Source organism: Hibiscus syriacus, unplaced genomic scaffold, assembly GCF_006381635.1.
Source record: "Hibiscus syriacus cultivar Baekdansim isolate YM2019G1 unplaced genomic scaffold, ASM638163v2 tig00018191_pilon, whole genome shotgun sequence".
NCBI lineage: Eukaryota > Viridiplantae > Streptophyta > Magnoliopsida > Malvales > Malvaceae > Hibiscus > Hibiscus syriacus.
Genome location: NW_024062431.1, coordinates 183,181 through 210,627, shown reverse-complemented (window position 1 = coordinate 210,627; position 27,447 = coordinate 183,181). Strand labels below are relative to the sequence as shown.

Here is a 27,447-nt window from a genome sequence, read left to right as displayed (position 1 = left end):
GGATGAGTCAATGGAGAAGCCGAACCTACATGTCGACGACCTGAAGAAATTATTTAATAAGAAAGCTGGTTTCACTCGGATGGAAGACGTCGATGTTGTCCGAGCCTTCTACTACTTGTGTATGCCGGCTTTTTAGGCAGAGAGGCCAGACAACCTATTCATCGGGAGCTAATATTGGTAGAGGACCTGAATGCATGGAATCTGTTCCGTGGGGTTCGTATATATGGAAAGCTACCTGGACTAAGTTGTCGTCTGCCTTTGATGACCGCAAAAGTTTGCGGGGCGATGGGTCCAAATACACTTTGTCAGGCTTTGTTTGGGCCTTTAAGGTAAGAATTTCTATATAATGTTTCTAAAATTATAATTAATTATTAACAATTACTAATTTTGTTATTATTGTTTGTAGATTTGGATATTCGAGGCTTTCCCCAGCATGCGTACATATGCAATAAAAACGTCAAATGATATTCCCAGGGCTATTTCCTGGAAGAGGAAAACTCTGTTGGATTGGGAAGACTTAATACCATATGCCACAATAAATAATGTAAGTTAACACAAATACTTTCATATAATATATAAACAAGTTATTAATAGTAGACGTTTAACTTTGTTTGAGTTTTTATATTTTAGGAGGCCAACATTCCATTACAAAGACTGTCACCCACGGAGGAAGAGCTTGCCACTGATTGGTGGCAAGCTAGTCAGAGTTTTTTGATGGCACGGATGATGAGCAGCATCCACTTCCTCCAATTCGAGAGCCATCACCTCACCTAGAGCCATCACCCGATCGTGACGACTATACACCTCTAGAACGAGAGCCATCACCTATCCCGTCACATCATCGAGCCTCTTCTCCACCATCACCTCATGATAGGCGACCGGCAAAGATGCCACGACTCCTATCTCCCTGTTCTCCACCTCCACCTCAACGGGATGAGTCAAGGGAGTTACGTGATGAGGTCAATGCCTTGCGTGAGGAGATCGGTACTCTACGCGATAACGATGGTGCATGGCGTGTGGAGGTGTCAACTTTACGTGGTGAGGTTGCCGCTCTACGTGAGATGATAGTATCGTTGCAGAATGAGGTTCATACTCTACGCAACGAGGTAAGTTTAAGATTTTCCATATTTAACTTAATGATAAATTTACTCGTAATTTCACTTAGATTAGCCATTTCACTTAGATTGCTTAGTAAATTTATTCGTTGCTGCCAATTCTGCTAAACTGTGTATTCTTTAACACTGTGAAATAGTATTGTCTTTGTTTTGTCTTTTGGTTGAAAGTAAATTTGTTCGGTTGCTGCCAATTCTGCTAAACTGTGTATTCTTTAACACTGAAATATTTGGTCTTTGTTTTGTCTTTTGGTTGAAAGTAAATTTGTTCGGTTGCTGCCAATTCTGCTAAACTGTGTATCTTTAACACTGTGAAATAGTATTTGTCTTTGTTTTGTCTTTTGGTTGAAAGTAAATTTGTTCGGTTGCTGCCAATTCTGCTAAACTGTGTATTCTTTAACACTGTGAAATAGTATTTGTCTTTGTTTTGTCTTTTGGTTGAAAGTAAATTTATCCATTCAAGTTTCAATTTGCAGAAGAAGAAATAGTTTACTTTCGCAACACGAAACTTAAATCGCAACGCGAAACCAAAATCGCAACGCGAAATGAAAATCGCAACGACAGAATCGCAACGCGAAACCAAAATCGCAACGACAAGATCGCAACGCGAAACCAAAATCGCATTGCGATTTTCATTTCGCGTTGCGATTCTTTCGTTGCGATTTTCATTCGCGTTGCGATTCTGTCGTTGCGATTTTCATTTCGCGTTGCGATTTTGGTTTCGCGTTGCGATTTTAAGTTTCGTGTTGCGAAAGTAACTATTCTTTCTTCTGCAAATTGAAACTTGAATGGATTGCATTACTTCAACCAATAGACAAATCAAAGACAAATACTAACTTCAGGGTATTAGTTTGAACATATTTTTCTTTGTTATCTGATGCATTTGTGAACTATGATAGAATAATGACTTGGGTGAATACAATGCAAGTTTGAAACATATTTGTCTTTGTTTCACTGTTTAAATATCATGTCTGTTTATTTACTGATTTTTGTATTTAATTATTTAGCGGCCCGATAGAGTGGATGCTTTACGTCGGGTTATGCTTGCACGACGGAGTTCACGCATCAGACAGCGTGCACGTGCTATTAAGTCTCCGTACACCCCAATAGTGCGAAGACACCGCAAGAAGAAGCCCGACTCGCCTGTCATCCCTCAAGAGTCCACTCCTATCGTTGAAGAGGCCCCCCATATCATTCCTCGAGAGTCCCCTCCCACCGTTCAAGAGGCAACTGTCATCGTTGAAGAGGTCCCTCCCACCATTCCAGAGCCCGATTCACATGGGGTAATATATCGAAGTATTGAGAAACCCCCACGGTTCCGGACATGATGGATGAGAGTTGGCTCTCGTATGAGTTACCGGCCAGTACCATACCGGTATCTGAAGAGGAGAGGAACAACTACCGGACACAATTTTGGATAACACCCTTTGGGCTAAGACCGCAGTTGATTTTTATCTACATGAGCGGAGCAAGGGGTGTTTCACTGACATATGCAAGCTCACCGATGATCTTTTTGTTGCTTGAACGGCCTTGGTGGGGCGTATTATTAGGGGTCGAAGACAATGGCTATTTCGATGGGGGGGTAAGTCTTATATTTTTCTTATATTTCAATTTGATTAATTTTTTTTTTAAATTTATAAGTCACTATATGTCTTTTTTGTAAAACAGCATATCGATGCGTGGGTGACACGTCTTCTAATAATAAGAAAACTTAAGAAAATAAAAATATACGATATACAATAATGCCGACGTCTTTTCACGCCGTTCACTTGAAGAATGCACGAGATGAATCATTTGATTTGGGCAATGGACAAGCTAACTTTATCCTGCATGGTGGGAGGTCGATAAGGTAGTATTTATTTTAGATTGAGTTAAAGGTTTTATGAAATAAGTGCGCAAATGAATGAATTATTACTTATGATTGCAGGTGTTTATCCCTGTTTTGGAACGTAAACATTGGATTCTCGTCGAGCTTCAGCTCCCATCCCTTAAGACAATAGTGTATGACAGCATGATAAATTACATATCATTGGCTGATTTAAGAGATGTTATTAAGGATGGAGCTCTCATTTGGCTAAATTCTTGGATGCGATCAATTATTGGACTCGTTCTGGAAACAGAAGCCAAAGAAGCTCAATATTACAGTTATTAGAGACGAGACCGCGCCACAACAAACGAGCGGAGCCAGAGAGATTGTGGTCCTCGTATGCTTGGCGTGAGCGTTTGACGACGGGAAGCATCAAGTATCTACCTCCCACCGATAGAGATAAAGCTGCAGTAGGCTTGTGGTTTCGGCATTATGGCTAAATCGATATACGAGACGCTGCCTACCTGCATCCGCGTTATAAAAATGTCCATAAACAATTGGTAAGTTTATATACTTATAATGAAAATGTTTGGTTAAGTAATTAGAATTCAATAATTTGCGTAGAAAGTGTTGTTTGAACAAATGTTGGTTTCTGCAGGTTAATCTCAGAAGTGAACTGCGTGAAAATGATGTCGAGCTGCAAAAGTTGATTCAATAGTTTAATTGATTGTTTTTGATTGTTTAATTGATTTGTAAAGTTGATTCAATTTTGATTGTTTAATTGATTTGTAAAAGATGATTTGTAAAAGTTATTTGTGTAATTGATGCGAACATAATTCTTATTTGCTTGTTTAATTGATTGAAAGTAATGGTTGATTTTGTTGATTTCAATCTGCATTATGTTGAAGGCAAAAATGACTATCGCAATGCGAATGAAAATCGCAATGCGAAATGAAAATCGCAACGAGAGATCGCAATGCGAATGAAAATCGCAATGCGGAAATGAAATCGCAATGCGTTATAATTTCGCATTGCGATTATCTCGTTGCGATTTTCATTTCGCATTGCGATTTTCATTCGCATTGCGATTCTTTCGTTGCGATTTCATTTCGCATTGCGATTTTCATTTCGCATTGCGATTTTCATTTCGTATTGCGATTTTAATTTCGCATTGCGATTTTCATTTCGCATTGCGATTCTCTCGTTGCGATTTTCATTCGCATTGCGATTTTCATTTCGCATTGCGATTCTCTCGTTGCGATTTCATTTCGCATTGCGATTTTCATTCGCATTGCGATTCTCTCGTTGCGATTTTCATTTCCGCATTGCGATTTTCATGTTGGGATTTTCATTTCGCGTTGCGATTGTATTTTCCGTGTTGCGTAGTCAAATGCATGCCTAATAGTGATAACAACTGAATAACAAGAGTTGGTTAAGTCAAAATGTTGGCCTGAGTCATTAATTCAACTGAAATGTTAAAAGTTCACACATAAATCCACATAATACACGTTTGCATATGAGCTTTGATGGCAACGTTACATAATACACATAAAATGTTAATGTTAAAACGTTTACATACAACTGAATAACAACGTTTACATAATACAAAGTTCACACCATATGAGCTTTGGATTTTGATGAGGATCCATATTTTGGTAGAGGAAAAGATGATTTTGATGGCACTGGTGATCCACATGTCAACCTTGTATGACCACTTTCCTTGCACCGACTACATGTCGATCTCTTCTTCTCTTCACCCTTAGACGGTATACGATCGTGACTTTTTGGTCGGCCAGGTAGCCTTCTGTCCATGGCTGGTGGCAAAACTGTTTGTAAGTCATCTGGTATGTCCCACTCAGAAGGATGTGGAATAGGGTAGACAATCTCGGCTAAGTCTGTCGATAAACTTCTGTAGTGTACAATCCATAGCGTATGCGCTTGAATCATCTTGGTTTAAATGAAGAGCAACTTTTATAACATGGCCACACGGATAACCAGATGTTTGCCATTTCATACAACTACACGTCTTTGCATTTAGATCGACTAGCCCTTTAAGTTATTATCCAGTACTTGAAACAAGTGTTTGAACATGGTTCAACTCTCCATGACGTTGACTTCACAACACGTTTCGTTTCTTTTTTCAGTCCATGGTGTAACACGATGTTCCAATGTTCCTGGAAATTTAAATAAACAATACTTAGTAAAATATAAATATGATAGTTACGAATTCAAAGAAATAATACCTGCATGGTTTCTTTTCTTGTAGTACCACTGTTGAATAGAGGCTCGAAAAACTCCATTAACATAGTAATGGGTAATTTCCGGGAATGACGACTTAGAGCGTTGATTGATTCTGCACTATTAGACGTCATGAAACCATATCTTGCTCCAAGTTGATGTACTCTTGACCATCTTTCAAACCCGACATCTTCTAGTGTTTGAGCACACTGAGGCAAAACACGTCTTAACAATTTATATGCTTATTGAAATCCACTTCCCGATAAGCTTTTACAGCCTCCAGTATGTCCATTTGTGCTTTTTATACCAGACCTTGATTTTAGATTTCTATACAAATGAACACCACAAAGTCCATGAAAAGCATCTGGGAAACCCCTTCTAACAGCGTTGTCAATGAGTTTGCCCTATCGGATATGATTGTCAGATTGCTAATAGGACCTATGCAATCCCTAAGATGCCCCATAAACCATGTCCATGAATCAGAGGTTTCAGATTTGCCAACCCCGTAAGCTATTGGCAATATCCCATTGTTAGCATCCATGGCTACTGCTAATAAGTTTACTCCAAGGTATCGACCTTTCAAAGTGCTCCGTCAACTATAATAACTGGGCGCATGCAAGTAATAAACGAACGAATCTACAAAAATAATATACACAGAAATATATCATTTAATGTGAAATGCATGTAACTAACAAAAATGAGTCAACAAAATTATATTGATTTACTAACCGTAGCACCAATGGCGATAAAAAGCAACTCAAAGCGTCCATCTCTATCTGTTTTGATATGAGTTACCGACCCAGGATTTTCAGCTTTAAATTGTGACAATAAGCGGCAGTTGGGCAAACGATGCTTCTGGCGACCCCCTCACCCAATTCCAGGCATTTGGCTCTCCAAGCTTGAGAATATGATATCTAATCTTGAACCGAGCATTCATGTCAGTCATAATTTCATGTCCCCGATATACCCTGCCATTCAAAAACATTAAGCCAGCCAAAAACCACCCAACACCTTTGTTTGCCTGTCTATGGTGAGGAAAAACTTGGGTTCTTGAACATGTATTTATCAATAAAAGTCCTAACTTGAAACATTTTGCAATCTTTTATTCTCTTTGCAATCATACGCCGTACAGTTTTGTCAATCATACACCTTGTTTCGAAACGATCTTTGCTTGATTGTTAACTTTAGTTGATAGCCATCTTCCACACATTTCGTATATAAGCTATCTTCAAGTCTTCCTTGTATCAAAACAATCATCTTTTGATACGAATAACTTTTGTGTAACAATCAACTGCTTTCTTTATCAACTCTTCTCCGGTATCTGAAGTAATTCTGGCATATCCAGTTATACGCCCGTGGCATTTTTTTTCTTCTCGGGACTTTTTCTTCTTCTTTTTCTTCTTCAGGATTATATGAATTACAGATGGATGTTCAACATGTTCATTCACAGTCGTAACTTCCTCCTCATTATCATCAACATTACATTCTCGGCAACGGCTGTTTCATCATCAAAATTCGGTATTGACCAATATCATATCATTACACGCATGTCTGTTTCTCTTCTGAAACATCATCAAATCCGTGTATTGACCAATATCAAAGTCGGATATTGACCAAGACCAAATTTCGAATACTGACTAGTACTCACAATTTTTTCTGTGGCTCATCATCGTCTAACTGGTCAATACGAAAACCGGATTTGGTGCTGAAAGTTGATTGGGATTTGGATTAGAGAAGGTTGTGGGTTTTGAGAAAAACTTAGTTGATTACTACCCGCTACTGACCCAACATACTACTTCTAGGTTCAACAACATACAATGTAACATCATCTTGTGAAACACTAATGTAACCAATGAATCGTTCAACATCTTCATTGTCGGTTAACAAATAAACTTTACCATTTCTCTGATAAGATAGCCTAAATCCACTTAGGGGCTCTAAATTCAATTTATTGAAACACGTAGCATTAGAGTTTCATAAGTTAACTTTTGTAAAGACAATTTTAGTTGAAGATTATGGGTAAAGGCATATATTGTAAAACACCATTAACATTATCCCATGACCCTCCAAAACACAAATCTATCCAAACATGATCAACATTAGATGATTTCATGTTTAACTAAACAACGAGATGCGAAACTAAGACTGTTGCCGGATGGGGAAGGATGTCGTTGGATATAGGAACGGATGTCGCCGGAGAGAGGATAGATGGAGATGGATGAGTTGCGATTTAGGGATTTAGTTTATGATTTCAGTGTTATATACCCAAAATTTCAGTGTTGTGATTTACAGATTCTCGTTGCGATTACGGATTATCGTTGCGATTTACAGATTCTCGTTGCGATTTACGGATTATCGTGCGATTTACAGATTCTCGTTGCGATTTACGGATTATCGTTGCGATTTACGGATACGCGTTGCGATTTACGGATTATCGTTGCGATTACGGATACGCGTTGCGATTTACGGATACGCATTGCGATTACGGATACGCGTTGCGATTTAACGGATACACGTTGCGGTTTACGGATACGCGTTGCGATTTACGGATACGCGTTGCGATATACGGATACGCATTGCGATTTACCCATACCGTTGCGATTTACGGATACACGTTGCGATTTACGGATACGCGTTGCGATTTATGTGTTCGCGTTGCGATTTTCATATTCGCGTTGCGATTATGGAAAATCGCAATGCGAATTTGTACTATCGCATCGCGATTTTCAAGAATCGCGTTGCGATTCTGGAAACTGATTTGCGATGGGGATCGCGTTGCGATTTTTATTTCGCGTTGCGATTTTGTTGGTCATTTTGGCAAATCCAAAAAAAGTTGGTTAAAATCGTATATTATAACTTTTTTTTGGTCACTGAGGCGATTTTCTCAAATTTAAAATATTTAATGTATCATTTATTATTTTCATTAAAATTAATCTATCAAAATTGTCACATATACATTTACCATTTTATTAAAATTAGTGGATAGAAAAGTGGCAACCTTTTTTTTTCCTTCATGTCTCAAGTGATTCCTTCCTTGCAAATGTAAACTCACTTTTGCTGTATTTATGTAACTTTTGTCTCTACCACAGCTTACACTCTTATGAACAGAAAATAGGGTCTAGAAACATTAGTGAAGAAAAGAACGTTCAAATGTGCCATGAAAGGTGAATGGAACACTGTTAAAGCATATACGAGAACGATCCATCGGTTTCATGTGGCTAAGATCATAAGATCAGGCGACACCGCATTGCACATCGCCGTCTCCAACGCCCAAGAAGCCGTCGTAGAACAGCTGAGTGGATTTTGGTTTCAGCCCGAAACGAACCCACGGAAAGCCTTGGAAATCCGGAACGAGCAGGGGAATACCCCGCTGCACGTTGCGGCTCTCTAGGGAACGTAAGGATGTGTCAATGCCTCGTGGAGAGTGGACCCGTTGTTGTTTGAGATTCGGAACTACGACGGAGAAACACCAATGTTCGTGGCCGCTCTACACGGCAAGACCGCTTTTCTTTGCCTTAACTCTTACTGTCAAAGCCCGGAAGAAGGGTATTCTTATTGCAGAAGAAAAGATGGTGAAAATGTTCTTCACTGTGCCATATCTGGAGGACTATTTTGGTAACATTTCCCACAACTCTTTTAAACATATTAGCATATTTGTGTTAACTCTAATGTGCTTCACAGATTTGGCATTTCAATTCATTTACCTTTATCAAGATCTTGTTAATTACGTAAACGAGAATGGAATACAGCCCTCATCTCTTGGCTAGCAACCCGACTGCCTTCCGAAGCGGTAGCCATCTCGGTCGTTTCAGCCAGCTTATCTATCGTTGTAAGTGATATTCATTAGTCTCGGTTTCACCGTCAAAAGTATAGAGATTCACATATTCAAGTGATCACATTATCAATTTTTTCGGAAGTATATCGTCGAACCACTTAAGGTGGAACCATCATTTCGAAATCTGCAAGCTATGGCCAATCTAAGGAATCCAAGAAAGGATGATGAGAAATAGTTATCCCGGCAATTACCAAACATGCATGCACTTGTTGCACCTGCTAAGCAGCTGGTTCAAGTAGGTATGCTAACGAGACCGGTAGAAGCTGGGATAAGAATTAAAATACGGTCTTAACATCATGCCGTCGATACTTTTTATGGTTCATTCGAACAATTTTATTACATTTTGCAGTGACAAAAAGTTCACAGAACACAACCAAGGGAGGAGATGCGGTTGAAACCTTGAAGCTCCTAATGTCGTCCCGGAGACGGTGCCTAAGGTAAGCAATCCATTGTCTGCAACACATGAATTGATGCTAAAACAAAAGGGAATTGAACATAATATCGGATTTCGTCGCCTAATAAATAGGACCGAGAATGGAAACTGCAAACAATCGATGAGTTAGAATTAAGAAACACAAAGGCACTGAGAAACCTCGGAAATCATCCGGCACATCTCAACACGCGACCAAAAAGGAATAAATCGACAAGATTATGCAGCTTAACTGTCTAGCTCTGCAGTCCTGCAGGCATCTAATGGAAGAAATATTGTTTTGTACTTGCACAGGAGACAAAAGGCGCTACGGAGATGGACCATCAATTCGTTCCTCCCAATTATGTCACCTTCATTGATTTCGTCAAGTTGCTATCCAAAGCAATTTTGGTTATACTTGGATTAGGTAGGTCGAACTATACCGGATATTCAGTCTTTCTACTTGCTCACGAATCGTACTATCTCTTTGATAATTCATTAATGTTGGTTGTTCATAGGATCGCAGAGAATTAGGAAGTTAAGGGAGAAGAAAAACGAAGCATACTTGGGCTGTCCAGATCATGAATGAACTTCTGCAACATGTTTCTATGTACCAGTACGAAGACAACGGCTGTCGGCCGCAGCAATTGTTATATGATGCCGATGAGACAAAGCCTTATGAAATCACCGAAGGCGGAGACGTTAAAATGCTTGCATCTGGTGATGATTCACATCCAGCTAAACAACGTGATAAGATTAAGGGAAAACTTCAAAAGGTAAACGTAAGAACATTATGGCACACACATGAATGGTACGAATAATTTTCTGTAACATTGCAAAATCCACTGACTGGCAGGAGAAAAGGAGAAAACCAAAGAAGCGGCGGAAAGAGAGACGGCAATATGATCGCGGTAAAGAACGGAATCACAGAAATGGTGGATGAAATCCTACAACGTTTTTCCGGTGGCGATCCATGAACGAACTCGGAAAAGAAGAACATAGTATTGCTTGCGTGTGGAAAACCGGCAACCTCAGTATACGAGCTCTTGCTTAATAAAACATCATGAAAGACAGCGTTTTCCGAGCGGTGGATCGTGACGGAAATAGTGCACTGCACCTTGCCGCAATGTTTGGGTGACCACAGGCCTTGGCTCATCCCTGGCGCAGCTTTACAAATGCAATGGGAAATCAAGTGGTATGAGGTACGACCATGTTTACATTGATTTAATTTATAATTGATCATAATTTGACACCATGAGCATTCTTTAGTTTGTGAAGCACTCCATGCCTGCCCACTTCTTCACTCGTTACAACAAGGACAACAAGACCCCAAGGGACATATTCACCGAGACACACAAACACCTCGTTGCCAAGGGTGGAGAATGGCTAACCACACCTCGGAGTCGTGCTCTGTAGTGCAGCATTGATCGCGACCGTGGCATTCGCCACATCAACCACCGTGCCTGGCGGTGTGAATTCGGAGAGTGGAACACCCACATTGGAAAACCATCCGGCATTCGATGTGTTCGCAATCTCATCCCTCATCACGCTCTGTTTCTCGGTGACGTCCGTAGTGATGTTCTATCGATACTAACGTCTCGGTATCAAGAGAGGGATTTCGGCATAGATCTGCACGGAAACTTTTGCTGGGGTTGACGTCGCTGTTTGTGTCGATAGCGTCGGTGTTGGTGTCGTTCTGCGCGGGACATTTCTTTATTTGAAAGATAGTTGAAGTACGCTGCGTTCCCGGTGTATGCGGTGACTTGCCTGCCTGTCACGCTCTTTGCCATTGCGCAGTTCCTCTTTACCTTGATCATAATGAATGATCACTTTTTTTCCGCACATATTGAATGTTCATTTTTAATATGTTATTAGGTTTATTAACAATTAACATTTGCATTTATTTTCATTGTAAATTTGTTATTTTTCCGATTCAAAATTAAATGTTGACGAAAAATTATCTATCATCGTAAGTGGTTCATTTATTCTGATTTAATGAAAAGTTGTAGTCGATCAAGAAATAATTATATATTTTCATATTGAATAGAATTATGAGAGATTAAGAAGATGACAGAGAAACCGTGAGGATGATAGGATTTTAGCCTTTTTACCGGTTTGATGAGTGTTTATAACGACTCTTAGTGTGTGTTAGTTATAAGATTATTATAATTACCTATAAGTCTGCATATCAAAAATCTAATATTTAGATTTTGAATTTTATTCCGACATGATACGAATTTTATCTATACATTATAATTTATAAAAAAAAAGTGTGCTTAAAAGATGTAAGCTAATCAAAACCTTTACTATATGAGAAGATCTTATCTACAAAAGATTGAAAGTTTTTAAAGATTGTCTAAAGGTAACAAACGAATAATTTTTTTCTAAAATAATTATCAAATATATTTTTGGTTTAAAAAACAAATAATACAGAGTAAATGAATGGATTTAAATTTAACCACTCGTTGAACTCCTTTATCATTTCTTTTATATTGTAGAGCTGCCAACAAGGTTATAGCATAATAAGAACTAAATTCTTTAAACAATACGTTAAAATATTAACGGTGAAAATAAATGGAATATAATAAAAGTATAAATAATAATAATCAAATGAGAAATAATCTAATTATTGAGTCTAAATTTAAATTTGAATATTAAAATATCTATGTTAGTTATCGTTTCCATACATCACAACTCCAATTTAGCCTACGACTTAAGTAGAAGCTGAACAAAATATGTAGAAGTTTTCAATGGCCCACAAATTCTAGATGTTATGCATCTGTTTAGCGTTTAAGGGCGTTTGGACGGGGAATGTGGGATTCACAGGAAATAGAATCCACATTCTCCCGTTTGGTTTGGCCGGGAACGTCATTTCCGAAAATGTTTTATTACCAATAGTAGATTTTTTGAGGTATATTATCGGGAATGTCATTACCTCCCTTCCCTTAGGTATTGTAACATTACCGGTGTTTTGGACTAAAATGCCTTTAAATTTTTATTTTTTTCAAAAATATTATTCTTCTGTCATTGAATAATAAAAATTTTAAGAAGGTTAAATTACAAATTTATCCTTAAATTATTTTATATTTACAAAAAAAAAATCTATAATTAAAATTGTATATAAAGTTCAGGAGTTGAATAAAATTTTACCCTTTCATTAAACATTTTTTATATTTTTAATTTTGTAAAAAAATTATATAAAAATTATTAATTTAATTTTTTAAATAAAATATATAAATTATTTATAACTTGTAATATTATATAAATATATAATAAGGACAGTTTGGTCAAATATACATTCTAATAATCTTTTATTCTTTTAACCAAACACGATAATCTTTATATTCCTACTAAACCAACCAAACACAAAATACAACATTTCTAGTAATCCTATTCCCTAGTAATCTTTTATTCTCACTGATAACCTTATATTTCGTAAACCAAACGCACCCTTAAATAACTCCACGAATGGACTCTAAAGCTCAACAAATCTTTCAAAGTAATTCATGTACTTTATAAACGCGTAGAGTCAAAGTTTTATTTCATTCATGGAAAAATTATCTTTTTGGTCCCTCAACTTTATCAGATTATCTTTTAATAATAAAGTAAATTTATTTACAATGCCACGTTTCATTTTAATATTTAATATTTACAAAATTGACACATGGCATCAATATCTTGTGCCACCTGTCTTGTATTTGGATATAGATGATGATGTTTCAAAGTGTGGCATCATGTAGAATTGCCACTTGTCCATTTTATTGCTATATTATTTTTCTTATAATTTCTTTGAAATTGGTATTTTTTTAAAATTTAAAAATAGTTAATTTTACATTGAAAGGAAAACAATTATTTTTGTTAATAAAAAAAATGTCATATGTCGAGTAATGAAAAAAATGTCATACGTAGTTGTAAATAACAGAAACTAGAAATTACTGGCTTACTGCGACAAGTACTTCCCAATAGCCTACTAGTACCTAAATTTAAGTGTTCCCCATCTAAACGCCACTCTTGCGGTTTTTTCCCACTATTTTAAATTTAATAAAACTTATTAATAATTTATAAATAATATTAGTTGAATTAAAATAATTTAAAAATATTTTCTCATCGAATAAATATATTTGACAGATAAATCATATTTTTCATTTTTTATATTCTCTTAGATTATGAATTTTAAATTATTAAAAATGTTTTTTATTTTAATTTTTTTCTTTAAATAATATTAGGGTTATATTTAAAATTTATAAAAAAAAATTATATCTACTCATCCATTTCATATAGATATACAAATTTAGCCGCCGAATAAAGAAACAACAGAAATGTACAGCCGGAAACTACAGAATTTCTCGCCCATTGTCAATTGACGATGGGGTGGTAAAGGACCAAACATTTAACTATTCTACTATCGACACGTGTCCATTATGCCATTCAGCTCTACAATCTGCCACGTATCCTAAATATTTCAGAATTGATCATATTAGTCACCTTCCTCCTCGTCCAATCAGAAACCTTGTTTTTACATTCGACAGACTACAAATATTTTCTCTTTGTCGTACGTATTTTTGGTAAAATAAATAATTTTATTTTGGATTTAAATTAAAGTTTATCCAGAAAACAATAATATTATGACCCATTTTATCTTATAGAAGACTATGTTTTGTACCGGAAAGTTCTATATATAAAATATATGAAGTGACGTGGTCCCTATTTATTGGCATTTTCAACTTGTATGGCCTTCCGAATATCAATAGAATAATAATAAATTGGTATTTAAAAAAATATAATTAGTAGATTATTTTAAAATTTTGTTGAAACCAATGTTTCCTGATATTTTTAATTAAATAATAGTATTATTGTCTGTGATCGAGTCCCACGGATGGCATTTCATAATTCAGAAGTCTCCTACGGAAGTTGCTCTCAATCTGGTGTTGAGGACAACCTACTGTCTTACATCTTCTTACTCCATACATATGGAAAAAAAAGGAACAGACACTGTCTGGGCTTTGTTGTATTTATAACTCGTTTTGGGTTATTTTACCTTTCAAAATTTTGGGCTATTTGTTCACCCATGTAATAAAATTAAGGGTAAAGTAATCTAATTGTCATTAAACACTATGGTTTGTATCAATTTTATCACCAAATTTTAGAACACTCCAATTTTAGAACATAACACGTATTTATATTAGCACCAACACAAGTCGGTTAGAAGGCGACAGTGACACACGTATATAAGTTTTAATATTCAATCATTCAATAAGTACATGCTTATAAAATTATATTTAAACACAAAAAAAATCATATTAAAAATATAATAATTACGAAAATCATAATAAGAAATTATTACTTTCGCATCGTCAAAGTCAAATGTTTATAAGACTTATATCAGATATACTACAGATATCATATATGTAAATTAAATTAATCGAACTAACTTATCAAACTCAATCAAGTACAAATATTTTTCCTAGTTAAGATTATATGCCAATGAATTTATTTAAAAAACTAAGAATTCTAATGTTTTTTCTACACATTATCCTTTTATCACAAACCAAATTGAAAATCTTGAATTTCTTCACTCAAATCACCTTTCATAATAAGACACGAAATCCTGTTATTGGCTCTAAGCTTCAACATGTAAAGCTCCAATTCCTCTATATACTTTACATGTTATATACACCGGAAAAGTTATATAACTACAAAGGTATGGTGCCGCCTGCAGAAGAAGAGACTCGGTAGCCGTAGCCGAATAGCTAAGGGGTCTCGAAAACTGTCATTGGTTAAGGAGCCTGATTAAACCAATTACATCCATGGACAAGACATAAGAGACATGAACAAGACCGGATCATAGAACATGAGCCGACAAAAGGTGTCTCAGCTGGAGTAGGTGTTCCTCATCCGAAATGTTGAGGGAGAGGCGAAGATTCGTCAACATTTCCTCCTGCTCCCAAGTTAAAGGACCTGAAACATACAATGCCTCCACTGTTGACTTGTAAGCATGAAGCTCTAGTTCATGGATATTGACGACTTTGTCGACACGGGATGAGGGTAAGTTTCTTTTGACACACAAAGACGGGAATGATGACTCGGCATCGGAATGATCGGGTATGTTTTTCGATGATTTAGAGAAATCCAGCCACCAAAATCAGCAACACCATTAAACTACAGCTAGCAACTGAGCATTTGTCACTGTTTTCAGCAGACCAAACAGGCCTAGAAGAATGATATACACAGTTGGGATTTGTATCTTCCATCCGATTATTAGTTTTTGTTGATAGCTTAATGAATTTTTCATCGATCCCTGCATGTCGGTAAGAGAACTCATCTACCCGATTAAACAAAGGATGTGTTCTTTTACGAGGCAATTTCCTTGTCTTAAGTTTTCCACCAAAGTGCTTATCGATGTTGAATTCTTCAGATTGATGACCGTAGACTTTATGTATGGCTCCAATGGACAGGCACATGGTGACCTTATCAGCTCCACCCTTATGTTGTAATGGTGTCTTGAAACGCAAGCAATCAGCGTGGTATGGAATTTTCGGTATAAAATTGTTGTCCAAATCTTTACTTCCAGCAACCTGCAAACACATAATCTAATTCAGACATACTAAGTATACTGGAATGTAAGAACTAACCGTCGACTTATAAGACATCATTGCTTGTAATTGTATTCGGAACCATTATCAAAAAGAAAAAAACATATATTCACCGGCGGTCTCATAAAATGGTCACAGAAAAAACAATGCCTTCCACTTGCCAAGCATCAGTAGACTACAATCAATGATGAAATTCATATCATAAAGAACTATGCTGAAGGCAACAAAAAGATATTTTCTTAAATTTATTCGAACGATTCATCACAAATTACACCATGCTTCATTGAAAGAGATCTCCAATAAACTCGAACAAAATCAAACCTATTATATAAACATTTAGAAAATAGAATTTAATGCAAAACCATGATGAAAGTAGGCCACTGACCTTCCCAACCACCATCCATTTGTTGCCATGCCAAGCCTGCCTAACCCTTAAGCTTGATGCATGAAATTCCTTAAGATGGATGGAACCAAACAACTTAATGACAAAAGAATCATTGTTATTTAACACCTTTGCAACCTTTCCTATCCTCCAACACCATACATCGAACACCTCAGTGACATCGCCGACCACCCAATTCTTCCCGTTTACATACGGAGGCAGCGGTCTAACATCCTTCCCTTGCACGTTCTCAACCACCTGGTTTCCTTTACGATCCGTAAACAGTTTGTACCGAACGACATAGCTGTCACCATGTGCTGAAAGTATATTAGCAGTATACCAGGAGCCACATGGATCATCTTCTCTTCTTAAAACCTCCACCAAGTTCCCTTTTCTGAACTTCATTTCTTTTGAAAAATATATTAACTAAAATGAAAAAGAAAACAAAATTAATACTATTTAACTGCTCCCAATAACATGAAAATCTGTGTAAGATTTCCACCAATCAAATAGCAGATCCTAACACAATTCAGCTACAAGGCCTGGAAGCTTCAATTTCAAAAGATGAAATCTATATAATCTTAAAGAACTCCATGAAACTAGCTTATACACACACATAAAACAGAGATTGATGCTACAAACAGGGACCTTATTCTGCCACCAAATTCAGATAAACTTATGAAAAAACAGTTTACAAATACTTAAAACGCCAATCAAATCATGCTTCAGCAATCCTTAAAAAACATCCAGAAAGTAAAATGATTTTCTTTTTTTAAAACGATTAATTTAAAGAACAAACACTTACCCAGAATTAAACATCTTAAAGCAAAATCAGAGTGACCGATGTAGAAATTATTATTCGAAGGGAATTCAAATTCAATTGAATTGATTTTTTTAAATTAATTGAATGGGACTGACCTGAGAGTAAAAGTGAAGAAATTGGAAGCGAACAGGACGCTGTTTAGTTGCGGTCATGACCACATCTTCACGCAAATATGGTTTATTTACCCTCTCTTTTTATTATTTAAGTAAAGGGGAAAAACTACTAATTACTAATTAAGAATTCAAGATTAACTTTATCTTTAAAAAATTATAAGTACAACCGTTATTATAATTATAATTATAATAAAATGTACATAATATCATAAAATATAATTGAACTTGGTATGTATGTACGATTAAGACTAAAATATTAAATTATTATTCTCTTTTCAAAAAAAAAAACATGACATGATATATATAGATTTAAATTTTTGAAAATATTACGGGTGAGAAATTATTTTTTAAAAAATAAAATATTTAAAACTATTTTGACATTTGAGTCATTTATTACAATACATATAAAATTTGTTATGGATGAAAAATTTCATAAAATATATTTAAGAAATAAAACTCATCATATAAAATGGAATAAAATTCTATGAATCTGTAACTTTCTCATGAAGAGTTTTAAATCTTTAATATATTTAAAAAAAATTATCAATCTCACATGATAAATTTCATAATAAATAAATTAAATATCAAAATAATTTTCAAAAGCTTTTATTGTTTTAATCTTTTTTTCACCTCAATTATTTAACTAAGGAAGCTTATCATTTTAGAATATACGATGTGACATTCTATTAATTTATATTGTGATGATTTTTAATTTTCAAAAAAAAAATATTGTGATGATTTTATTATAGATTCATTTTCGCAATAATTCATTTTATCTAATTTAACTATTATTATAGTACAATTATCATTTTTTAAAAATTTAATACATAATTAACATATTTCACCATTCATAAATAATGTATCTCTCACTTACACACTGATGGAGTTAATGTACAATGAGGGGTTCCTCAAAAAAATTGAATTCTTTTTCAAAATTTGAAATATATTTTTAAAAAATAAAAATATTTTTTATAAAAAAATATTAACGTCTTTAAACATAAATTAACACATATTATTTATTTTTATACACTTAAATAATTTTTTTAAAATAAGTTTCTCTAAATTTTACATTCTGCAATAACTTTTTTAATTCCGTCACTGCGCTTACATAAACAAAAACTTATGAATAATTTTAGTTTTTTAATATAAAAATAGTATATATGTTATATTTTTTAATACTTTCATGTTATTATTACTGCATTTAAGGGTTGTTTCTTTCAAATTTAAATATCATTAATACTTAGAATATAAATATTTGATGTCAAATAATTAAAAATTATCTTTAAATATATATTATCTTTAAATATACATTATATTATATTCTTCTCATATTAGTTGTTTAAGGAAGGGTTTCATTGCTTTGGACAAAATATTTGCCACGTGGGACCTTGGATTTCATTACACCCTTAGAATCTACGTGCCTGTGTGACCATTGAACATAATCCGTGAGGATTTCAACCAAGCGATTAGTGGAGAAAATAGTTTATTAAAACACCATTATCTGGATTTGATTATATCATTTTATTATTCACATTAAATATATTTTTAAAAATATAATTATAAAATGTTTCTAAAACCAAATCATTATTTGAACATAAAGTTTCAATTATTTTATTATTTGGAACTAAATTTCTTAGAAGTCCCAAAATAAACATTTTGGATCATCTTCCATATGTGTGACATAAGCTGTAACTGTATGACAAAACGACAAAGGGCCTTATCCTATCTTTAATCATTTTTAATTTCAATATATATAATAAATATTTTTATTTGAAAAAAAATAAAAGGATAAGAAATAATCTGCTATTGGATTTCGCACAATCACCTTTTGATTCAAATATGTCATTTTTTGGGCTATTGTTTGGGCTGTCTTTGGTAAAACAGCCCTATCATAGAAAGCATTGACCCGACAACCAAACATATGTGATGGCTGATTTTATATATCCCTAATCGAATAAATTAATCAAAATAAAAATAATTAAATACTATATAAGTGGGAAACACGTCATTACGTGCATTAAATTGCGTCCATTGCATCACCTTCATGAAACTGCGAGGATGATAAAATGGGAAAGTAATGTTCCATTTACAATCATTGGCATTTGAACCGTTTTCTATTTATTTTCATAGGAAGCCTAAACAGAAGTAATTAAATATATGATCATGATTTAGGATTTGAGGTTTGGGGTTTGTATTTTGGGGTCTAGCTGAATAGATTTGCACATGCTGTCGTTTTACGTTGTTTGCTTGGTTCAATGAAAGGTCACTTCAACGGCTCCACTTGCAGTCATGTGAAAGCATATATCTCTGCTATCGATGGACTTTTTAAATGTGTTTGGGGGGCAGCTTCCCAAAGCAGAAAAACCCCAATATATTCCTTAAATATTTTGGTACTACCCTAACCTAAGCTATGTGACCGTTATAAGCGTATCTTTTAGCCCCACCTTTCACTTGGTCCTTGTTTTCAGAACAACCCTCAATTAATTGATTATCGTTCTCCGAAGCTTACGTTAAGTCATGAAATGCAGAAGTAAGATTGAAGTACGCTAAAGGAGATGATGGTGTCAAGATAGTAGAGTGATATTCCGGGGGATTCGTGCATCAGAGGCAGTTACAGATCCACTAAAACGTCACACTGAACCGGCATAATCATCTTAAAATTCGATTTCATTTAATAATTATTTCTTTTATTAATTATATTTATTTCAGATAAAAATTTATATAATTTTTTTAATTAAGTTAGGGTCATTATAAAATATCTATGTTATGAATATTCTCGATCATTTTATAATAAATGTTCAAACATTCTAGATCAGATTGGGTGAGACGCTGTAATTATGAGAAAGCTAAAACATTTAAAGGGTACGTTTCTGCAGATCAGAAATGCATGTGGGTTAAATAAAAATAAATAAAGTTGTACAAACTAAGATGATAAAGTGTTCGGCCATGCTTTATCTCTTTTTCCATGCACAATAATTTGTATCAGACTCAGATCTAAGACAAGACAAATGAGAGAGACGCTAAGTCCATGATATAAGTATTGTCCTTTTCCACATGTATATATGATCAGGTAACCAAGTTAACTTGAAATTCGAATGTTGTATGCTAATGATGTATTTTATTAGTGATTTACATTTTTTAAATTTTATTTGTGTTTATTTAATATAATTAATATATATGTATATATTTTTAAAAATATTTTTTATATCAGTCGTTATACACGTAAATGGTGCCAATGTAGCAAGCTGATTCCTTGACGCCCTTCATTGTCGAAGTTGGCAGTTGATCCTCCACAAGGTATGGCTGAGCAAGTGTATAGTGCGTGACGCGTATAACCTCAAAAAACAGTAGTCCCGAAATAGAGTATTTTTATCAGTTGTTGTCATTAAGAAGCAGAAAAATAAATATAGAACAGTATTTAGATCATTGAGCCCATAACTTTGTTGATTTTAAGTTTGAATATAGTTAACAAGCAAATTTATTTTTGGGAAAAACAAATTCAAATTTGCACCGGGCTCGAAATAGAGTATATCCATCGATTTTTTAAATTAATTAAATTAGTCATTTATTATTTCAAAAAAATAAGTTCGAGATCTAAGGACCCCTTTACAAAATTTTGCACAGTACCTCCAACAACCCAGCCACGATCCTGGTCCTCCACTTGGGGTTTACTTCCTCAAATTGTAGTAACTGTATTTACCCTCATATCTTCACCACGTGGTTGATACCCTAAGCTCAGGTGCTAACTGCCAAGCCCACTAGTGCGCCGCGGCGGCCACCTATAATGGAAGTTTTGGACCTTCTCCGCCTCCACCCGTTGTGGCTAGACGGCTGGCGGTCGCTAGTGGCGGATTATTTTATTTTGGGTTTTCTTCTCAAGGTCATGCTTTTGTTCCTTTATGTTTGTTTTCCCAAAACTCACGGACTTTGTAATTACTAGTACGTATTTATTAGACTCATATATGGTCATTGGAAAAGCCATTTCGTACTTGAACTAATAAATATATTCAATCTTCATCTCATATAACTGTATTTATTTACGGCCTCGTGATTCAGGTTAATGCCTTCACTCTCTTATCCATCCCCTCATTTGGACGGCATTTAAATGACTCGTGCACCTTCAATGTTTGAGGCCAAAAAAGAAAAGCAGCCAATAGACAAATAATGATTTTACATGAGAATTATTCATTTTTGGACCAAATAATCTCATTTTTTTAAAGGGAAAAAATTTTAAGCATGGACTTTAAATTATTCAACTTAATATATAGATTTATTAAATATTGAAATTTAAAATTTGGAGATAAAAATTAATTTTGATTAAATCCACAACATATATAGCACAGGGGATAAAAAAGATTTCACCTACCAATGAATGAAAGTGATGAATAAGAAAGGTTGGTCGTCGTTCAAAGGCACGAAAATTAAGGGGGGCAAATGAATGACACGTTAGGAGAAAGCATTGCCCGCAGAGACTTATCAGCAAGCAGCAGCAACTGGAGGGTCCTATGCCTCTGCCACTCATAATGCAACAAACTTTGAACATGCTACTTGTAATTACTCCCTTAAAATTGTGCGGTGGAGTTGGCGTAATACTTAAGTTAATTAAATATTTAGTTGAGTTTAAATAGATTTTAAATTCATATCTAGTTTAAATTGTTTAATTTTATAATTGATTTTTAATCAATATAAATTCAAATACGTTTTTATTATAATAAATTTATTTTTTTTATAGAAAATATTCAGAATTACAATGAAGATTAACGAGCGTAACCGTAAACATAAACTAAATTATAATTATGACATTTTCATATAACCTTTAACACAAAACAAATACTCGAATAAAATAAAGATACAAATAAATCTGCCAGCATCGGTAAACGAATCACAAAAGATGATGAAACTACTGAAAGACCACCAAAAAATCGCAAATCAGAGTCAAGCAACGTGAGAAAACAATCCACAAGTGCAAAATGCGTATCCAAATCAATCTGAGGGTCTAAAGCGGTAAGGATCATAAGGACAATAAATAAGTGACATCTTGATCAGTGGTGATGATGTCAAATCCAACCATGTATAGAAAGATAAACGCAAAATAGGGTAAAATACCGTAAGCTACCAAAAGACAGAGAAAACATGATACAAAGACAGAGATAAACGTGCTATAAAGGCAGATAATATGTTACAAATATATAATTATTCTTGTTAAAAACTAAAAGAAAAAAGATAACTGGCGGGCGACAACTAGCATCAAAACCAGTGTCGTCGTCTGTTAAACAAATTTAAAGAAGAAAAACTTGAATTAATTAATAAAATTGATATAAGTTGTAAAGAAAAAAAAGAGAGAAAGAAGAGGAGGATTAGCTGAAAATTTTTTATAATAAATTTAAATTAAATAAACCTAAATTTTAATCGGATTATATTTTGGAGTTTAATATTTGTATTGTAGCAGCGATTTTACCAAAAGGAAAGGCGAAGTTGAGTCCAAGTAACGAGAGTTGCCTCGTGTCCCCACAGCACTGCTCTTTATTTTACTTAAGTTGGCCCACCCGTTTAAAGACCATAAAAGCGGGAGAATGGATATGCAGATTGATGCTGCATTGCTGCTGTTACAGCCATAGAGGAATGGAAGAACATGAAGGCAAAGTGTGAAGATGTAAGTTCAGAGAAAAGATTAAGTTGAGTGAAACGGGTGGATTATTATTGAGTTTCAAACGAAGATTAGTTTTTTCTTCTTAAAGATGACGGGTATGGTGCAAGAGAAAATTCTTGAGAAGAAAACAGGAAAACAAAAGGGATGCATGGGTGGTTTCTTTCAGATCTTTGATACCGGAAAACGCCTTCACACTATCAAGCGCCTCCCTTCCACGGCGGTCGGTATCTTTATTCTTCTTCGTCTTATTTTGCGTTTTAATGTGCATGGTGACATCAACTGAAATGTATTTCTGCGTTTTTCCTTTTTTCAGTCTAGAGAAGCGACATTGGAGCAAGAGAAGAACGTCGAGTCACCGGCAACGCCAAAAGGCCGATCAGAACCATCACCGGAAATTTCGAAGCAATCTCCGGAACCTTTCATTACGACGGGAAGCCAGAATAATTCACCTCGGCGCGGTCCAGTTTTCGAATTCAACGAAAAGAACCTAACGTCTCCATGGAAATTCTCCAAAGAAGCTCCAAGGCTCTCTCTCGATAGCAGAGCCGTGATTGATCCAACCGGAAGCCTTAAGTCCCGAGAGATCCGTACGAATACCGCCATTTCATCTCTGAACCAATGCGAAAGCAACAGAGAAGAAGACGGAGTAGATGGAATCGACAAACAACGACGTTCCCCCAGCGTAGTGGCGAGGCTCATGGGACTTGAGGCGCCATTACCTGATTCGGATCCCGAACCCAATAAACAAGCGGAGCTCCGAAGATCGGCGTCGGAAGCAAGAGGCAGAGACCTATTTCAATCTCGTTTCATAGATGGAGTCGATTTCCATTTAAAACAGAGCCAGCAATCGAATCTCCTGAACGGAGAGATTTCCAGCAACTTGGTAATGAAAAATGGATCCAAAAAAGAGAAAGTAATGAGTAGCGGATCAGAAGGCTCAAAAAATGCGAGAGATGAACCGGTTAAAACTCCGGTTCGAGGAATGATTGAACGGAAACTTATTAACGATTCAGTTGACTTCTTTCCCGAGACAAAACAGACAGTTTCCATCTATGGTGAGATTGAGAAACGGCTTAAACTCCGAGGAATTGAGGAGCCATCCAAAGATCTGGAGACCGTTAAGCAATTCCTCGAAGTTTTGCAGCTGAAAGGCCTTCTACATTCTACGAAACGTGAAAACCAAAGGAGTGATGGAAACTTTGCGTATGAACATGAACAATCTCCGATTGTTGTTATTAAACCGGCCGCAATCAGGAGAACCGACAACGTTTCGCCTCCTTCGAGTTACAGATCAAGACCTGGAGCTCGCCGGAACTCGAATCTCGAGTCTCCCCCGACAATGAGTCCGAGACGTGATCGACCGGACAGCGAAAGGAACTTACGGAACCAGAGCGGAGTAAGAGGTTCAATTTCGCCGACGAAGAGTGAGAATGGCGTCAAGAGACCAAGCGGAAAGCCTTTGAGCATTGAAACGCATAGAGGGAACGACAATGTGGAGCAGAGAAGAGTGTCACCGGTTCAGTTCACTAGAGTAAATGAGAGGAGAACCAGATTAGATCAGACGACGAATAGATCACCGGGTAACAGGATATCAACGGCTGATATTTATCCTAAAGAAGATGAGGTATTTATTCCACCGGAGGATGAAACATCAACAGCATCAGAGTGTAGCATTAGTTCATCTTCTCAAACTGATACTGACGTAAATTTGCTTAATTACCAAGCTACACTAATTAATCAATTAATTACTTTCCTAATTAGCATGCTGCATTACAGAGATCGAAGGTGGAGGCATACAAGGAAGAGAGAAGCCTCTTAGAAAGGTGTGATAAGTTGCTCCACAGCATAGCGGAGATGACCGCGGCTACAGCTAAGTCGCAACTGAGTCCGATCTCGGTGCTCGACTCATCTTTTTATAAAGACGAGTTGTCTCCCTCCCTTGTCATGCAACGTAGAATCGATTTCAAAGGTTTTGTTGAATCGGAAGATGAAGTTTGGAGCCCCGCCAGTGCCATGTCCTCCGTCGAATCAAAATCATCAGACATATCAGACGATTGTGATTTCATCTACATTTCGGATATCCTCAGAGCATCCAACTACTTGCCTGATGATGCTGATATCTTCTTGTTGCTTGAAAAGCAACAGCATCTCAAAGGGAAAGACACCTCCAAAGTCTATAGACTCCAAAGAAAGCTTATATTCGACACCATCAAAGAAATTCTCAACCGAAAGGGGCAACTACCGCCATGGAAGCTCAATTCATGGACTGGACATACTACATCGTTGCAACAAATTTGGTCCGAGTTCCAAAAGATTCGAGATAGGGACTCATCGGATGACTTGTTTGAGATAATTTGTGGTGTGTTAAGAAAGGACCTTGCGGGGGATGCCGTTAACGGTTGGGAAGATTGCCCCATTGAGATGTCTGAAGCAGTCCTTTACATCGAACGGCTAATATTTAAAGACCTGATCGTCGAAACCATACAAGGTGTCCTCGATTTCGCTGGGAGAAGCACTAAAATCCCAGCAATTTGTAGAAAGCTAGTGTTCTGAACATGGCTATCAATTCCATTCCAGATTTCCAGTATCGGTCGGTACAAAGCTTATGTTTCCCTTGGATCGTTCAATGTGTTTGTCTATTTCGATCAATAATTTTACGTGCCAACAGGCAACAACCTTGGGTCTGAAACTTGACCATTTCTGGTAATGATAAATCCAGGCTTTCACGCTGTAGTTTTGTGATTGTTGGTGATCACTTATCATATTGGGCTGGGTAACTGTGTTGTCATAGGCGAGTCCTTTGAGCCAGATTTCATTCCAAAGGCCATCTAGAATTGAAGTGTGAGATGAAAAAATAATAGCATATTGGCATTGTTCCAAACCTTCCGAGCTAACGCATGTACATCCAAATCATTAGAAGACAATATTTATGCATCCAAGAGCAATTCAAAGTAGAAACCATAATTTAGCACTCTAAAACTACATAAATGCAAATTAATCATCACTGTTTTATTGATACGAATGTCTACTGCCTGCAACAGCAAAAGGTCATAATTTTGGATTACATTTAGTCCAAATTCACCACATTGTGTACCCGTTGATTGATTGCTTGAGTTCATCAACTCCAATGGGTGTACATTAAGTAAAGTTTAGTCACATCTAGACAAATCCGTTTATTGTTATTCAAGTGTAACACTTCTTTGAATATTATAGTACATGTATACACAATTTTATTCAGTTGTAACTCTATTTTATTTAGTACCTTATTCGAGTTTATCTTTATGGTTTCAAAAAACTGGTGAACTTCCAGACTAATATTTTGATAGTGTATATTTGGTATCTTTTATTTGCTACTTATTGCTCTGTATTACATTTGTATATGTTATCTATGGATTATTTTGAAAATGGTTTAAAGAAACAATAATAATTATTGAGTGAAATTTTTTAACGATACTTGAATATGATATTTAAATTTATTTAAATTCTTAGACCAAGTTTAGAGAGTATATATAGTAATACTTAAATCGTTTGAAAAGAATTCAACTTGTTACCCTAAAGAAAACCTCATCCTCTTCCCCTTTCAAAAGAAAAGAAAAGCAAAGAAAATAAAGGCAAATAGCTAAGAATCAATGACCAAAAATTCAAAAGAAATGGAGATTGGGGGACCAAAGAGGAAGGACACCTTTCATTAGCTTTTTTTTTTTTTTGCGCTCATGAACTGGTTTCGGTTAAACAAGAATAAAATCGCGAAAAGAAAAAGGTAAGCCATCCAACAATTTTGATGTCATTGTGGTGGATAAAGGCGACAATGGTGTCAACCTCCCCTTGTAGAGTAAAATATTGCATTTTAAAGTGTATCGATTCATTATCCGCTATATATTTACAAAAAATAAAATTAAAAATTATTGCTCATAACTTTTTTTTATTTCACGAGATTATTATGTTATCGTTTGATAATTTTTTGGAAACTTTTTTAAGAAATATAAAATTTTTCATCAAGTGTGTATAAATCAATTCAAAGGATTATGAAACCCATATAGAGTAAGTACGAAATATTAAATAAAATATGAGGAAACTCCCTACTTAGCTCCTAGGGTAAGTCTAAGACCATAGCTGGTCTTTTGAAATAAAGTCTAGCCACTTACCAAAACAATGATAAATGTACACATGAATGTTTGCTTTTGTGGGTTACCCATTCGTTTGTTCTACTTCACAAGGCACTCACAAGACTTTGATTTTAATTTCATTTTGGGACCATTTGACCATAATACAACCCAAATGTTATGGGAAACATGTGAAGATAAATCTTGACCTTTTAATATTGAATGTTCACAGTCCTACTATCTATGGTGTTTGAGTCCGGATTCTCAAAGAATAACAACGATTCCTTTATCAATTGGCCATTTGGTTGGTGAAAATTTTCTTACTTTAATTTAAAATAAATTATCTATCTGATTTTATAATGTTCGTAATAAGTATAAATTG

General features: G+C 35.4%; 2 protein-coding genes across 4 annotated transcripts; one reads left to right on the top strand and one right to left on the bottom strand.

Annotated features, from left to right (window-relative positions):
* Positions 1-15,015: 15,015 nt before the first annotated feature.
* Positions 15,016-17,354, bottom strand: LOC120209185. Of its 2 annotated transcripts, XM_039208255.1 has the most exons (3): positions 17,295-17,354; positions 16,380-17,010; positions 15,016-15,976 (listed from the first exon to the last, which is right to left on the bottom strand). In XM_039208255.1, exons 2-3 carry the CDS (start codon positions 16,779-16,781, stop codon positions 15,521-15,523), a joined length of 858 nt encoding a protein of 285 aa, XP_039064186.1. In that variant the 5' UTR covers positions 16,782-17,010; positions 17,295-17,354; the 3' UTR covers positions 15,016-15,520. The 2 variants fall into 2 exon arrangements, with proteins under 2 accessions (XP_039064186.1, XP_039064187.1); XM_039208256.1 differs by lacking the exon at positions 17,295-17,354 and having other exon boundaries at positions 16,380-17,017.
* Positions 17,355-22,805: 5,451 nt separating this feature from the next.
* On the top strand, positions 22,806-25,877 carry LOC120209183 (protein LONGIFOLIA 1-like). 2 transcript variants are annotated; one of them, XM_039208253.1, is made up of 3 exons: positions 22,806-23,182; positions 23,276-24,664; positions 24,739-25,877. In XM_039208253.1, the coding sequence occupies exons 1-3, from the start codon at positions 23,051-23,053 to the stop codon at positions 25,513-25,515; spliced, it is 2,298 nt and encodes a 765-aa protein (XP_039064184.1). In that variant the 5' UTR covers positions 22,806-23,050; the 3' UTR covers positions 25,516-25,877. The 2 variants fall into 2 exon arrangements, with proteins under 2 accessions (XP_039064184.1, XP_039064185.1); XM_039208254.1 differs by having other exon boundaries at positions 22,807-23,182; positions 23,276-24,586; positions 24,739-25,876.
* Positions 25,878-27,447: the final 1,570 nt, after the last annotated feature.